Raw genomic sequence first — 16647 nt, forward strand, 5'->3', positions numbered from 1 at the left:
TCTGCAACTCCCTTCCTAAATATCTTAATCTCCACAACTTCTTTTTTAAAGACCGTCCTTCAAATAAACCACTAGTCAAGCTTATAGTCACCCCAACCTAATATTTCCTCTGGCTTGACACTGCTTTTCGAGAGGTGCCTTGGTAACTTTTCCACATTATGTGCTATATAAATGCAAGTTAATGTGGGGAAGAAACTAAGCCGGTTAAATAATTTGGTTTATTCTTGTTCTTTTTAAAGAATAACATCCCGTTATACCAACTCAAAAATACTTTATTAGCAATATTATCCATTACAAGAAGTTTGATTCAGGTCAATGTTTAAGTGGTGAAGTTTGTTGCTGTCAGTGACCGACAGTTGGCGCAGTCTGCGCCGCTGCGGCCGGTGTAAACACTGGGACTCGGAGCCGCCGCTGTCCCCATCCCCAGGCCGCACTCATGGCGTTCGTGACGGCCAATTGGAATCCTCTCGGCGACGTGTTTTACAGGTTAGTGTCGGTGTGCGCGGAGGGCCCGGGCCCCGGAGCCGAGGCCTGGGCTGGGATGAATCCCATGATTGACGGCGGAGGCCGCAATCCTAGACATCTCCTTCACCCGGGCTCCCCACTTCCCTACCGCCCTGCGCCCGCTTCTCTCCCGGGGCCCCCGCTTCGCCCCCTCACCCCCCCGCCTGCCTGCCTGGCCCCCTCCTCTGCCTGGCCCCCTCCCTTCACGCCCAGGCTTCGCCTCAGCCCGAGTTCCCCGCTTCACTCTCATGCTTTTGTTCTGTTTTGTGAAGCTGCTGTGCAGACTTCTCCATCGCCTGGTACTTGCCGGGTCTGGGGAGGGGGAACATGTTGGGGCACCGACCGTTTGCTTTGGAATTGGGCTGTTCGCTCAGCGTTTGGCTTCACAGGAACATAGGGCCGAGGAGCAGAAGTGGGCCCTTTAGCCCTTTGAAACCACTCATTCATATGGTCTGGTTGTGGTCTCAGCTCCACTTCCTTGTCTGCCCTCCCCATAACCCTCGACTCCCTTGTCTATCAACAAATATATCTAATTCAATCTTTTAATAAATTCAATAACCCAGCCTCCACTGCTTTCTGGGGAAGAGAATGCCACAAGCTAACAACCCTCGGAGAAAATATTTCTCCTCATCTCTGGCTTAGATGGGAGACCCCTTATTTTTAAACAATGTCTCCTAGTTCTAGTCTTCCCCACAAGAGGAAACATCCTCCTGATACCCACCCTGTCAAGTCCCCTCAGGATATTGTATGTTTCAATTAGATCACCTCTCATTCTTCTAAACTCAGGTGTTCAACCTTTATCTGGCGCAGTGGCCACTGATGGGGCTGTACCTGGAGGAGAAGGGCTCAGCACTGGACATGTAGTTCCTGGCTCTGAGCATGACTGAACTTCAATTCAATTCTAAAACTGTTCATTTCCTGTGAATAATTGAAGTTCTTAAATTTTCTCAATGTTGTAAATTTTAATGAAAACGTGAAGCTTGCTTTAGAATTGACTGGAAAACCTCACTTGCAAAGGTAAACAAAAACAGAATTACCTGGAAAAACTCAGCAGGTCTGGCAGCATCGGTGGAGAAGAAAACAGTTGACGTTTCGAGTCCTCATGACCCTTCGGCAGAACTGAAGTATAGTTAGGAGAGAGGTGAAATATAAGCTAGTCTAAGGTGGGGGGCAGGGGGAGAGAGAAGTTGAGGGTGGGGTGGTTGTGGGACAAGCAAGCAGTGATAGGAGCAGATAATCAAAAGATGTCACAGACAAAAGGATCAAAGAGGTGTTGAAGGTGGTGATATTATCTAAGAAAAGTGCTAATAGTGATATTTCATCACGTTTTGATGCCATCTCCAAGAAATAATTTTGCATTTCTTGGAGATAACATCACAGTAGGAAAAACAATTGGATGTGAAACAAATAAAACCCCTGCTTGACCAGCAATTCTCTCCCCTCCCCCCACCCTGTGTTGTTTATCTTAATATTTTATGTAAATATATTCAATGCAAAGTTGACTGTTCTTCGTCATGTGTTTGGTGGGGTTCCAGTGGGTATGTAGGTGACTGCTAAGGTCAATCTGCACTCTGAGGTTCTGCAAATAGGACAGGATGCCACAGATGATTAAGTTTTGGTTGAGTTGCTGTCTCCAGATTTTCTCTGTTTGCATTTTCTCTCTGCTTCTGATATGTGCTTGCTTTCGAAGAAGGCCACACCATTTTTTTATTTGGTTGTGCCAGGGCCGCAATCCTGGAAAAGCTTCTCCCAGGAATTGAAGTCAGTATCAGAACTCCTAAGTGAAGCCTTGTAGCGCTTCCGTTGACCACCATGAGATTGCACCCCAGACTCAAGCTCTCCATAGATTTGCTTTGGTGAGTGAGTGTCAGGCATTCTGGCCACATGACCAGTCCAACACAGTTGTGACTATCTCAATATGGTGCAGGTACTTGTCATGCCAGCTTGGATGAGCACCTCAGTGTCTGGTATTTTGTCCTGCTATCCGATCTTCAGAAGCTTCCGATGGCAGCTCAAATGAAAGTGGTTGACGTTCTTGACATGACGCTGGTACACAGTCCAAGTCTTGCATGTGTAGAACAGAGTGGACAGGATTATTCCTCTGTAGACTTTAAGTTCAGTAGGCAGACTTACTCCTCTTTGTTCCCAGACTGATGTTCAAAGTCTGCCAAAGGCCACAGTTGCTTTGGCAATATTTGCCTGTCATCAATGTCATCTTTCTTGTCATTGAGAGAGAGCGTGCTGCCAAAATAAGTGAACTTATCTACTGCTGATCAATTCTGGTCATGGACTGCAACCTTGGGCTTGAGATGGGGCTTTTCTGGTACATTATTTCAGTTTCCTTTGTGCTGATTATAAGGTTGAGGTTGTTGCATATATGTCCAACTCTGAACCAGCAGCTAATGCACAGTCATTGGCAAACAGCGAAGTATGACCTTGGTCTTTACCTGAAGTTGTCTCAGATTGAGCAGCTTCCTGTCCTTAGATAGCACCTTCCAAACACACCTGCAGTTCCCCTCCAAGCCACACACCATCCTAACTTGGAAGTATATCACCACTGCTTCACTATAGCTGGGTCAAAATTCTGGAACTCCATCCCTAACAGCACTGTGGGTGTACCCAAACCACATGAACTGAAGCAGTTCAAGAAAGCAGTTCACCACAACCTTCTTGAGGGCAATTAGGGATGGGCAATAAATGCTGGCCTAGCCAGCGACGCCCACATCCCATGAATGAAAAAGAAAAATCTAATTTCGATGCCTTCCATGATGGTGATCCTGGCATTGGAGAGCATGGTGTAGAAAAACATGTTGAATAGGGTTTACGCTAGCATGCAGCCTTGTTTAAGTCCATTAGTACTGGGAATGGGCACCATCACCCAGACATGCGTGAGCATGCCTTCGTGGAACTGTCAAACTATTGTGATGAATTTCTCAGGGTAGCAGAATTTCTCCATTACATTCCAATGGCCCTCACCGCTTACTGTGATCTTGGTCAGATCAATAAATGTGGTATTGAGGTCCATGCCCTGTTCTTAGTATTTCCCCTAGAGCTGTTTAGCTGCAAACACCATATCAGTGGTTCCTAAAGCTTTTCTGAAATTGCACTAACTCTCTGGTAGCAGATCCTGGTGATGTTGCACTAAGAAGTTCGGAAGGATTTGGTGAAGATTTTGCTTGCGTTGGAGAGGAGTGAGATTCCTCTATGATTGTCGCAAGATTAACGAGTTCCTTTCTGCTCATGCAGGTGGATAATAGAGGCATCTTTGTATTCTTGCGGATAGTGCCTTGCTCCCACATAGCCTGAAAGAGTTCAGAATGCCCTTGACCAGGCATTAGCCTCCAGCCTTGTAGACCTCAGCCGGATACCATCAGCTCCTGGAGCTTTGACACAAGACAGGAGTTTGATTGCATTCATCATTTCTAACAGCGGTGGAGTACCATTGAGAGCAGTTGATGGCAACTTGTGGCAGCCTGTGGATTGTTGCTTTTTCTGTGAGCATGTTGACCTGTCGGCACTAAGTTTTGGTGTTGAACCAGTAGACAGATTTCACTTTCGTTGAATCTCTTCCAGTCTTTGTGATCTACGTATGACTGAAGTTCTTCTGCTTTCAGGCTCAGCCAAGTGTCCTGCAGCTCTCTGAGCTTGCATTGGACAGCCCCATGGATATTTTGTTAGGAATTGTGGTTGGATAGTGAGGACTTGTCACTGAAGAAATCCACGTAAAGGCGATGTTTCTCCTCCAGTACTTTCTGGATTACCTCATTATTTTGAAAAGGGCTGCTCAGCAACTCGGAGTTCAGCCGAGTTCCACTTCTGCTTCCTTCCAGTGAAAATCGACGCTATGGCCTGAGCTTCCTGTGTACAGGTTCACGGATTTACTGGGAGCTGTCATCATCCCTGCTGCTATGTCACTCGCCAGTTGCCACAGGACTATGACAGATGATGGATGACAGATGATAGAAAGATGGTGAACATGACATGCACATGAATTGGATTATAGTGAGGGAGAGTTGTGCATCATCAACCTCACTCTCTCATCCTGACCTATCTTGATCCAGTGGCAAAACGAATTTAGACAGCTGGAAATAGATCCGGGTGCAGTGGGTGACTAAGATGTTCTATGTCTTGCCGAGCTCTGCAACGTGGTGCTGACCCACCTTCAAGAACGTTGGACCTTAGATTGGTCTTATTTTCCCAGTCCGCTGGAATCGGTCTTCACATAGCAGGGTAGACAAATCCCTAAGTTACCAAAGGTAGGCGACCCAACAGCTACCCTCACCTGGTTTGTTCCACCCGTTGAAGCAGTTTACTGGGGTGTGGCCGCTGTTGTATTCTAATTTGGTGCCACTGTTGAGAGCTGGGTAAAAGTGAGGATCAACACAGTATGAGGCACTCCAAAGAGTGTGGTGAGCCTGCCTGTGAGAGGTGCTACCTCTCCCTTAAACCCAAATAGCATAGTTAGAAATGGATTTAAGGGAAAACTGCATACGTTAATATGGAAGAAAGGAGTAGAAGAATATGTTTGAGGTTAGATGAAATAAGGCGGAAGGAGGCTTGTGAAGCAGAAATACTATCATAGACCAGTTGGGCCGAGTGCTGGTTTCTGTGGTTTACGTTCTAATGTCTTAATGTTTTTCCCTGTTTACATCATTTTTAATGTAAAATATGTTTCTTATTTTTATAGAAAGTGTAAGATGAACATACTGCTTAGCCTGAGAGTAGTCCTGGATGAATTCCTCTCACTGCTAGTGAGCTATGTAGATTCAGCAAGGATCTGCTGAAAGCTTCAATAATATGTTCCTGGGAGGTGTTGGGCAAATTGAACTCAGGCAGCATGCTGCTAGAGCCTCTACAATTGGCCTCTATGTCCTTGAGCTTGGGAGAGGGAAAATCTACCAAGGTTTGGGAGAGGGAAAATCTACCAAGGTTTCTGCAACTGATTGCTCTATCCAGTGACTCCTGCTGAAAAAGCATGCACGTGGACATTGGATGAGGAGAAGGTCAGACTCATCCGTGATGATGTTATGGTAGAATAGCTGCCAACATTTAATGTATGGGCTCACACTTAGAATCATAGATAAGTTACAGCTTAGAAAGAGGCCATTCAGCCCATTGTGTCTGCGCCGGCTTAAATAGAAAAAATGAAAAACTATCTACCTATTCTAATTCCACCTTCTAGCACTCTGTCCATAGCGCTGCAAGTTACAGCACTTCAGGTGCAGATCCAGGTGCCTTTTAAATGAGTTGAGGGTTTCTGCCTCCACCACTAAACCAGGCAGTGAATTCCAAACACTCAGCACCCTTTGGGTGAAGACGTTTTTCCTCATGTCCCCTCTAACCCTTCTAACAATCACCTTAAATCTGTGTCTCCTGGCAATTGACCTCTCTGCCAGGGGAAACAGGGCGTTCCCCCCTCTATTCTATATAGGGCCCTCATGATCTTGTACACCTCAACCAGTAACCTCCTCAGTTCAAAATTGAAAATTGGGCATTTAAGTGAGGTAGTGGAGGTACTCAATGCATATGGAATTATACCCCAGGAGTGCCTGGCACTAAGTGGTAGAAATGGATTTGTCTTCTGCTTCAATATTCAGTGAGTGTCTGATGTTGATTATCCTGTTAGTTGAAGGAAATTGATAAATGATCAGGAGACTGGCAAAGATGGATAAAACAACTCTATTGTGATCAGTCTTAGAAATGTCATAGTTGCTGCTAGTCACGATCTGCAAAACGTAGGGGATCCTTATAAATAGCAAAACAACTCCAGGGGTTGATCAGCAAGTGAACAGTTACCATAAGTACAATACCCGTATAGATAAGTAGTCCTTTAGAGGAAATTGACAGGTTGTCATAATCATACCAGTCACTGGTATTTATATGCTTGATACTTAAGTTTTCTGTTTTGGTAATTGTACATTTTTTTCTGTAAAGGAAATTTGACCTGTACTCTGAATGGATGATAAAAGAAGACATCAGTAACTGTTTAATTGCAGCTGCACCATATGCTGGCCCAATTGGTAAGATATTCTGTATCTTATTTAATGAACAGTATCCTTTTTGCCACTTTCCCATTTTTATCTTGCTAGAAGTAAAGTTAGATATGACTGCTGGTAATGTGAAATGTCAATAATCTTTTGCAGCTTTGATGATCAATGGATCACGTAAGGAAAAATCTCCAAGCTTACGGCCTGTCATGGAAATCTACTCTTCATCAGGAAATCGAATAGTTTCCTTCCCAGTAAGCTTTATTTTTCTGTTATTTCTTGTTATCCCAATTTGAAGTACAACTTGACTAAGGAATAGCAAATAGCAAGATATTATGGATGCTGGAAATCTGAAATAATTCCTCTCTGGCCACGGGGGAAGTGCCAGAGGACTGGAGAACAGCTAATGTGGTTCCGCTATTTAAGAAGGGTTGTACAGATAAGCCAGGGAACTACAGGCCAGTGAGTCTCACGTCAGTGGTAGGGAAACTATTGCGGAAAATTCTGAAGGAGAGAATCTATCTCCACTTGGAGAGGCAAGGTTTGATCAGGGATAGTCAGCATGGCTTTGTCAGAGGGAGGTCATGCCTAACAAAGTTGATTGAATTTTTTGAGGAGGTGACCAGGTGGGCAGATGAGGTTAGTGCTGTTGATGTAGTTTATATGGATTTCAGCAAAGCCTTTGACAAGGTCCCACATGGGAGATTTATAAAGAAGGTAAATGCACATGGGATACGGGGTAATTTGATAAGGTGGATTCAAAATTGGCTTAGTTGTAGGAGACAGAGGGTGATGACAGAAGGATGCTTTAGTGAATGGAAGCCAGTGTCCAGTGGCGTACCACAGGGATCTGTGCTGGGTCCCCTATTATTCGTCATTTATATAACCGACAGGTGACAATGTGGGGATTAGTAAGTTTGCGGATGACACAAAGATTGGCTGGGTGGTTAACAGTGAGGTTGAGTGTCTTGGGCTACAGGAAGATATAGACGGGATGGTCAAATGGGCAGATAAGTGGTAGATGGAATTTAACCCTGAAAAGTGTGAGGTGATACACTTTGGAAGGAGTAATTTGACAAGGAAGTATTCAATGAACGGCATGACACTAGGAATTTCTGAGGAACAAAGGGACCTTGGCGTGTGTGTCCATAGATCTCTGAAGGCGGAGGGGCGTGTTAGTGGGGTGGTGAAAAAGGCATATGGGACACTTGCCTTTATCAATCAAGGCATAGATTACAAAAGTAGGGAGGTCATGTTGGAGTTGTGTAGAACCTTGGTGAGGCCATAGCTGGAGTAGTGTGTGCAGTTCTGGCTGCCACATCATAGGAAGGATGTGATTGCACTGGAGGGGGTGCAGAGGAGATTCACCAGGATGTTGCCTGGGATGAAACATTTAAGATATGAAGAGAGGTTGGATAGACTTGGGTTGTTTTTGTTGGAGCAGAGAAGACTGAGGGGCGACCTGATCAAGGTGTACAAGATTATGAGGGGCATGGACAGGGTGGATAGGGAGCAGTTGTTCCCTTTAGTTGAAGGGTCAGTCATGACAGGACACAAGTTCAAGGTGAGGGGCAGGAGGTTTAGGGGAGATGTGAGGAAAAACTTTTTTACCCAGAGGGTAGTGACTGTCTGGAATGCGCTGCCTGGGAGGGTGGTGGAGGCGGGTTGCCTCACATCCTTTAAAAAGTACCTGGATGAGCACTTAGCACATCATAACATTCAAGGCTATGGGCCAAGTGCTGGTAAATGGGATTAGGTAGGTAGGTCAGGTGCTTCTCACGTGTCGGTGCAGACTCGATGGGCTGAAGGGCCTCTTCTGCATTGTGTGATTCTGTGAAAACCAGAAAATGTTGGAAATAGCACTGGTGGAGAGAGAAACAGAATTAACATGTCAGGTCAAGGACCTTTCTTCAGAATAACAATAATAGCCCACATGAATAATATATACTTTGCTGAAAAAGCCTTTCTAAAACAATATTGTAGGAAGATTTAACAAGTTTTACTTGCAGCATAATAAAACACAAGATTTGAGGTAGGAATTGTTGTACGATACCTTAACGAATTAGAGGCCAATCCAGCCCTACATCAAAAATGGAGATAAACTTGATGATCTCTTAACTGCTCATGAGTGCCCACCTTCTTTGTCCACCCCCAACAAACCCCACCACCCTCACACCCACGCAACTTGTTTGGAGGGTTTATCTATTTTAATCTAAGTTAAATAGCATGTATAAAGACAAATAACTAGTGATTGTTATGAGTAGATAAGATATATCAAACCTTTTACTTCTTGCCGGCTGTGGTTGTATTAAAGCTAACCTATAAATTGGAAGTTAATAATACTTCTACTTTCTGTATCTTTCATCCCTGCAGTGGATAAGTGGCCTGGTGGTTCACATTGGGTGGACTACCAGTGAGGATTTGCTCTGCATACAAGATGACGGAACAGTTCTGATCCATGACATTTTTGGAACATTTAAGCGACACTTCAGCATGGGGAATGTAAGTTGATGTGAAACATTGCTGTATAAATATGACTATCCCATAGAAGAAATTGCAATTTGGCCAATTGACCTACGTAGTGGGGATGCTTGATACTCATTGAACTGTATCATGGTGAGTCAGCACCTTCAAGAGATGAGGAAAGGAAGTTGATTGGGAGGGTGCGGTAGTGGTGGGGGTACAGGGGTTTGCGCGGGGCAGTCAAAATTACCCTTGGGGAGAATGCAGTGCTGCCAGTTAATACATCTCCTAAACGAGAACTTTTGTTTCAGTGGTCAGAAGGATTCATGACCCTCTTCAAAGAAGTGGAGGACATTTTCCTGATGCCTATGCCAAGTTTTAACCCTCAGTCAAGACCATCAGAAACACACATAATTGTTCATCTCATTGTTTGTGGAATTTTGCTGTGCACAAATGGGTACCAGATTTATCTGTACAATTGTAGTCACTGCAATTCAAATTTCAAAAAAATGAGATGAGATACTACATTAAATGTCATTTCCACCCCCCCACCTAGCTTGGTCAAGAGTACAGAAAGCTTTAGCCCACACATGACTTGTGCTCTCTACAACCTGGCAAGTTTGATGGCGATTCTTTGGAAAACTATTCATTCATCAACACTAACATCCCTTACATCGAGCACATAACATTGTTTTTAATGTGAGTGTTCTCTGGTTGAAGTTTCAACCAATTTTTTTTAATGTATGAAAACATTGACACAAGTGAGTTGAAACTAACATCCATTCTTCAAGTTGGACAAAAATACATTCAGAATATTTTTCGAGCATTTTTTTCCACTGCACAGCTTGTCTCTGTGCAGCTACAGTGCCATCACGCTGCTACTAATAGGTTACCTTTGTCAATTAACTTAATCAGCGCTATCCTTCCAATGTCAACTCCAAAAAACGTCATTTGTCGCATTGACTAATATAATGGTCACATACCTAGTACCAATTAACTGTGAAATACAACTGTATCCCAAGCAGACCTTACTGTGTGCAATAATTCAATAATATAGATAAAGTATAAAAATAAATTGACATATTTGTTGATGACTTGCTGTCCAAGACAACATTTAGTAATGGAGTTAATTTATTGTCTTCATTTTGAAGGAGGTGTTACAGAATCGAGTCATGGAGGCCAAGGTTTTTCTCACTGCTTATGGTTCAGGTGTTGCCATACTAACTGGTGCTTTTAGATTCACACTTGCCACAAATATAGATGACCTCAAACTCCGACGACTTCCTGAAGTTCCAGGTAAATATTCTAAGATTCAATAGTAGAATCAACTTGCAGTGTAACCCACAACCAGGCAATGGGTTCATGTAAACATTTGAACTAGATTAAGCTGTGACATTTTGTTGATTGCATTCATAATTTGTATGAACTCTAATAAGATAGCGATTGTACATGTAGGAAGTTCAACCCTTTTGGAGGTTGCTGCTAAAGATGTGTAATTGGATTTATTGGTTTTTACTGACAGTTTTTTTTATTCTTTACATGGCATGTGGGCATTGCTGGCAAGTCCAGCATTTGTTGCCCATCCCTAATTGCCCTTGAACTGAGTTGCTTGCGAGGTCATTTCAGAGGGCAGTTAAGAGTCAACCACATTACTGTGGATCTGGGGTCAGACAAGGTAAAGATTTCCTTCCCTAAAGGAAGTTAGTAAAACCAGATGGACTTTCATGCTCACTACTACTGAAACCAGCTTTCAATTCCAGATATTTATTAACTAATCAAAGTTAAATTCCATCAAATGTCGTGGTGGGATTTGAGCCCATGTCCCCAGGGTATTAGCCTTGGTCTCTGGATTACTAGTCCAGTGACATTATCACTATGTCATCAACTACCCCTGATATCATGATATTGTCAGCAATGACTAATCCTATTTTACACCATTTTTTTCCATCTTAAATTCTTGTATCATTGTAAAAGCTGCCTAATGTATCCATTGTGAAATTATTTTCAAAACTCTCCTTGGGGGCCCATGGTGGAGTTCTGTTTTGAACAACCATATTACTTTTAGAAGGCAAATTATAGGGAGGAACATTACATTTGAATTACTGGAGTGTTTTTTTTATTCACTCATGGGATGTGGGCATCGCTGGCTAAACTAACATTTATTGCTAATCCCTAATTGCCCTTGAGAAGGTGGCAGTGAGCTGCCTTCTTGAACCGCTGCAGTCCATGTGGTGTAGGTACACCCACAGTGCTGTTAGGAAGGGAGTTCCAGGATTTTGACCCAGTGACAGTGAAGGAATGGCAATATATTTCCAAGTCAGGATGGTGTGTGGCATGGAGGGGAACTTCCAGGTGATGGCATTCCCATGCATCTGCACCACTCCCTTCTAGATGTAGGGGTCTTGGGTTTGGAAGGTGCTGTCAAAGAAACCTTGTCGAGTTCCTGCAATGGATCATGTGAATGGTACACACTGCTGCTACTGTGCGTCAGTGGTGGAGGGAGTGAATGTTTGTGGATGGGATGCCAATCAGCAGGGTTGCTTTGTCCTGGATGGTGCTGAGCTTCTTGAGTGTTGTTGGATCTGCACTCATTCAGGCAAGTGGAGAGTATTCCATCACACTCCTGACTTGTGCTATGTAGATGGTGGACAGGCTTTGGAGAGTCAGGAGGTGAGTTACTTGCTGCTGGATTCCTAGCCTCTGACCTGCTCTTGTAGCCAAAGTAATGGCTAGTCCAGTTCAGTTTTTGGTCAAATGCAACCTTCAGAATGTTGATAGTGTGGTATTCAGTGATGGTAATACCATTGAGTGTCATGGGGGGATGGTTAGATTCTCTCTTGCTAAAGATGATCATTGCCTTGGATAAATAAATTACATTGGATAAATAAATTGTGCAGAAAAATCTGGATATATTGGATGCATATGCTACAATTTTTTCCTCTAGATCCCCAGCAAACTAACCATGTGCACAATCCATGCAAGGCCATTTACAACAATGACCCAAAATGTGCCATCAAAATAAGGATGATGATGCTTCCCATTATTTATGGGCAAGTGCAACATCAGCTTCAGAGGAGGACAGAAGAGCAATTAAACTCAGAAATCATAAAGTTTCTGACGGAGAGTGGCTCTCGCCTATTAACTTCAAGAAAGTTCATATCTTGTTGTCTGACTTCCCATTCAAATGCATTGAACGTAATCAAAATACCCTTAATGATGTGTTAATTGTTAATTACTGCCAGTCAACTGCTCTGGCACTGAAAATTAACTATTTCAAGTGTGGAGTTTCATTCATTCAGGTTTTAATTAGAAATTTAAATAAAGTATTTTAATTTTTAAAAACTTTTTCTGTATTTTTCTTTCTCTCTTAACCTTTCTTTTCCTTTTTATTCCTCTTTCTGTACCTGATTTATCATTGAATTCACCAACTCTTAACAGTGTAGGAGAAGGAAGTTTAAGTTAATTTTGCTGCTTCAATTTGATTGGTTAAAGAGAGACACAATTTCTTTCTCTGTTTGCTCAGCTCCCAAGTGCCATGTATAAGGCACTGTGCCATTTCCATCTTGAGTTTCAGCAACTTAGAGGGCAAAACTATTGTTGAAATCAAACTGACAAGGGCAAGTCTAACAAACAATAACTTATATTTATATTGCACCTTTAACCTAATAAAAAGTCCCAAGGCACTTCACAGGAGCATTATAAAACAAAATAATTGGAGATAAATTAAATTGGAGACCAGATTTAGAAGAGCGCATTTATCTCGGAGAGTTGTTGGGCTGGAGGAGATTACAGTGATAGAGAGAGGAGAGACCGTGGGTGGATTTGAAAACAAGGATGAGAATTTTAAAATCAAGACCTTGTTTGGACAATGTAGGTCAGTGAGCATAGGGATGATAGGGGTACAGGACTTGATGTGTGTTAAGGTGTGGGCAGCAGACTTTTGGATGACCTCAAGTTTATAGAGGGTGGAACGTGGGAGACCAGCCAAGAACATTTTGGAATAGTCAGGTCTGGAGGTAATGAAGGCATTAATGGGCATATTTTCTTGCCCTCCTATACCAACCTTTGGACCTATGTTGAAATTAAGTTGCTTTGTTGAAGAGAGATAGAAGATCACATGGCTATTAAATAAGGAACATAGGAACATGAAAAAGACTATTCAGCCCCTCAAGCCTGTTGTAGCATTCTATTCGATCGTGACTTATCTGTATTGTAATACTATTTGCCTGCCTTGGTTTTGTGACCCTAACCTAACAAAAATCAATCAATCTCAGTTTTGAAATTTTCAATTGCCTCACCCTCCACAGCTTTTTCTTTGGGGGTTTGGGTGGAGGGGGCAAGAGTTCCAGGTTTTCAATACCCTTTTTGTAAGGAAGTGCTTCCTGACATCAATCCTAAACTGCCTAGCTAATTTTAAGGTTATTTCCCTCTTCTCCAGACTTTCTATCTACCCTGTCAAATCATTTAATCATCTTAAACATCTCATTTAGATCACTCCTCTATCATCTTTTACTCAAGAGCATAAAAGCTAAGTATATGCATCCGATCCTCACAGATTAACCCTTTTTGTCCCAGCATCAACTCTGGTGAGTCTGGGAAGCATGAAACAGCAAAATGAGTGGGCATGAGTTTAAACAGAGAAGATGCTAGATGATGGGTTCTTCCTTATATCTGCAATGTGAACTCAGTATCTTAGGCCTTTACAAATTGAAACACTTATTGGAAACATACAGTTCTTACACATCTCTTTTGCTTCCTCTGATAATCTGCACAATTCTGCATTGCATAATTATATAGAAATTGAAACATATTTCTATGTAAGGAGCACTTGACTGACCTATCTTTTATTTGTAACCTAGGGTTTCTTTTCTTAAGCTCTTTATCTGGTTGCTTTAACATGTATGACTCCGTATTATACTAGATTATTGATTGTTTCATTATTACTCCAAGTAATTGCTATTCTACCGAGTGAAACATTTAATTACAAGTAAGTCTTTGTTGCCAGTTATACCAATTAAAAAGGATGATGTATTCCCAGATGATTTTGCAGAACTGTTTCCCCACACTGTTATTGAATAATTCAGTTTACAATGGCCTCTTATTATAATCATATAATTTGTGATAATATGATAGAACTCAGCACCCCACAAAACATTTGCAATGCAATTAGTATGCTTATTGCAACAGTACTTCTTTAAATCCCCATCCCATGCCATCCCTTCCTTCCCCCTCATGCCAGACCTATCACATTCCTTTCATCCCTCTCATATCATGGTCATCTCATCACCTCCCCCCACCCCCCTCCAACCCACCCCTTCTTAGTGTGCCATCCCGATCCTTCATTCCATTCCTCCCAGGCCATCCAATCCCCATCTCCCATTCCACACCTCCCAGGCCAACCCTGCCCTCGTATAGGAAGGGGCGTAAAAACCGATTATGAAAACTTATGTAGTTCTGTAAAGATTAGCAAAACTAAACATAGATCTCTTAAAAACAGAGACAGGAGAAATTATAATGGGAATAAGGAATAAGACATTAAAACAAATTCTTTGTAACTGTCTTCATGGTAGAAGACACAAAAGACATTCTGGAAATAGTGGGGAACCAAAGGTCTGGCAAGGATGAGGAACCTTAAGAAATTAATATTAGTAAAGAAATATTACTGGAGAAATTACTGAGACTAAAAAACAACTTTAAAAAAAAACAACTTAAGAAAATAAAACATCCCGAGGCATTTAACAAAAGCATTATAAAATAAAATATGACACTGAGTTACATAAGGAGATGTTAGGGCAGATGACCAAAAACTTGGTCATAGAGGTAAGTTTTAATGAGTGTCATAAAGAAGGAGAACGAGGTAGAGGGGTATACGGAGGTAATCCCAGAGCTTGGGGCCGAGGCAGCTGAAGGCATGGCCACCAATGGTGGCGTGATTAAAATCAGGGATACACAAGAGGCTAGAATTAGATGAGTGCAGATATCTTGGAGGGTTGTAGGAGGAGATGAGGAGAGGTAAGGCCATGGAAGGCTTTAAAAGCAAGGATGAAAATTTTAAAATCGTGACATTGGTTCCCGGTCAAGCAATGTACACCAACAAGCACAACGGTGATGGGGAAGGGGATTTGCTGTGAGTTAAGACATGAGCAGTAGAGTTTTAGCGTCCTCAAATTTACTGATGGTAGAATGTGGGAGACTAGCCTGGAGTGTGTCAGAATAGTCAAATCCAGAGGTAACAAAGGCAGGAATAAGGATTTCAGGAAGTAGATGAACTGAGACAGGGACAAAGTCAGGCAACATTACAGAGGTTGTAATAGGCGGTCTTGGTGATGGTGTAAATATACGGCCGGAAGCTCATCTTGTGATCAAATAAAACATTCAGGTTACTAGCATACTGATTTAGTGTTAGACTGATGCCAAGCAGAAGGATGGAGTAGGTAGCTAGGGAACAGAGTTTGGAACGGGTACCAAAAAAATGGCTTCCGTTTTCCCAGTATTTAATTGGAAGAAATTTCTGCTCAGCCAGTATTTAGAGAAGCAGTCTAATAATTTAGCAACAGTGGAGGTGTTGAGATTCCCATGCTTGATGGCCTGTACCCTGGGGTTTTAAAAGAGGTAGCTACAAAGATAGTGGACGCACAGGTTTGACCTTCTAGAATTTCCTAGATTTTACAATATTCATGGATTGAAAGGTAGCAAATATAACCCCACTATTCAAGAAAGGAGGGAGGGAGAATAGGGGAACAACAGGCTAGCTAGTATGACATCAGTTATCAGACATCAGGAAATGCTAGAATCTAGTATTAGCGATATGGTAACAGGGTACTCAGAAAATCATAAAACGATAAGCTAGACTCAACACAAGCTTATTTATATGTAAATCATGTTGATATACCTATTCGATTTATTTTTGAGACTGCAACCAGCAGGCTAGGTAAGGGGGAAACCAATGGATTAGTATATTTGGATTTTCAAAAAGCATTCATTCAGATACCACAAGGGGTTACTGCACAAAATTAGGGCTCCTGTGATGTGGGGGAGGTAATGTACTAGTATAGATTAAGGATCGGTTAATGAACAGCAAACAGAGTAAGGATAAATGAATCACTTTCAGGTTGTCAAGTGTCATAAGGGTCAGTGCTTAGGATTCAGCTATTTACAGCAATAACTTGGATGAGGGAATCGAGTGTAATGTATCCAAGTTTGCTGATGGTACATAGTTAAGTGGGAAAGTAAGCTGAAAAATGGCTGCATAAGAATTCAGACAGGTCAAATGAGTAGGCAAGAACATGGCAAATAGAAAATAATGTGGATAAATGTGAACTTACTTTTCTAGGAAAAATAGAAAAGCAGGATATTTTTTAAATGGAGAGAGACTGGAAAATGATATTCAGAGGAATCACTGAAAGTTAACATGCAGATATAGCAAGCAATTACGAAGGCAAATAGTTAGCATTTATTGCAACAAAGCGATTGGAGTAAAGACAGACGTCTTGCTGTAATTATATAGGGCTTTGGTGCGACCACACCAGAGTACTGTGCACCATTTTTGTCTCCTTATGTAAAGAAGGATATAATTCCCTTGGAAGAAGCACAGTGAAGGTTCAACAGATTGATTCCAGGGTTGAGAGGATTGTCCTATGAGGAGAGATTGAGTAGAAAGGCCTAAATTCCCTAGCATTAAAAAAAATGAGAG

General features: G+C 42.2%; 1 protein-coding gene across 2 annotated transcripts in view; it reads left to right on the plus strand.

Moving 5' to 3' along the window:
* The first annotated feature begins 339 nt into the window (after positions 1–339).
* The window catches only part of vps16 (VPS16 core subunit of CORVET and HOPS complexes), a 100252-nt gene continuing 83944 nt past the window's right edge, over positions 340–16647 (plus strand). Inside the window, exons 1-5 of one of the 2 annotated variants that reach the window (XM_078551782.1) lie at positions 340–486; positions 6439–6524; positions 6648–6745; positions 8865–8993; positions 10106–10250. In XM_078551782.1, coding sequence (XP_078407908.1) covers positions 437–486; positions 6439–6524; positions 6648–6745; positions 8865–8993; positions 10106–10250 — 508 coding nt within the window. In that variant the 5' untranslated portion in view covers positions 340–436. The remainder of the gene's footprint in view (positions 487–6438; positions 6525–6647; positions 6746–8864; positions 8994–10105; positions 10251–16647) is intronic. The other variant, XM_078551781.1, reaches the window with a different exon arrangement.

This window comes from Cetorhinus maximus, chromosome 11, assembly GCF_964194155.1.
Source record: "Cetorhinus maximus chromosome 11, sCetMax3.hap1.1, whole genome shotgun sequence".
NCBI lineage: Eukaryota > Metazoa > Chordata > Chondrichthyes > Lamniformes > Cetorhinidae > Cetorhinus > Cetorhinus maximus.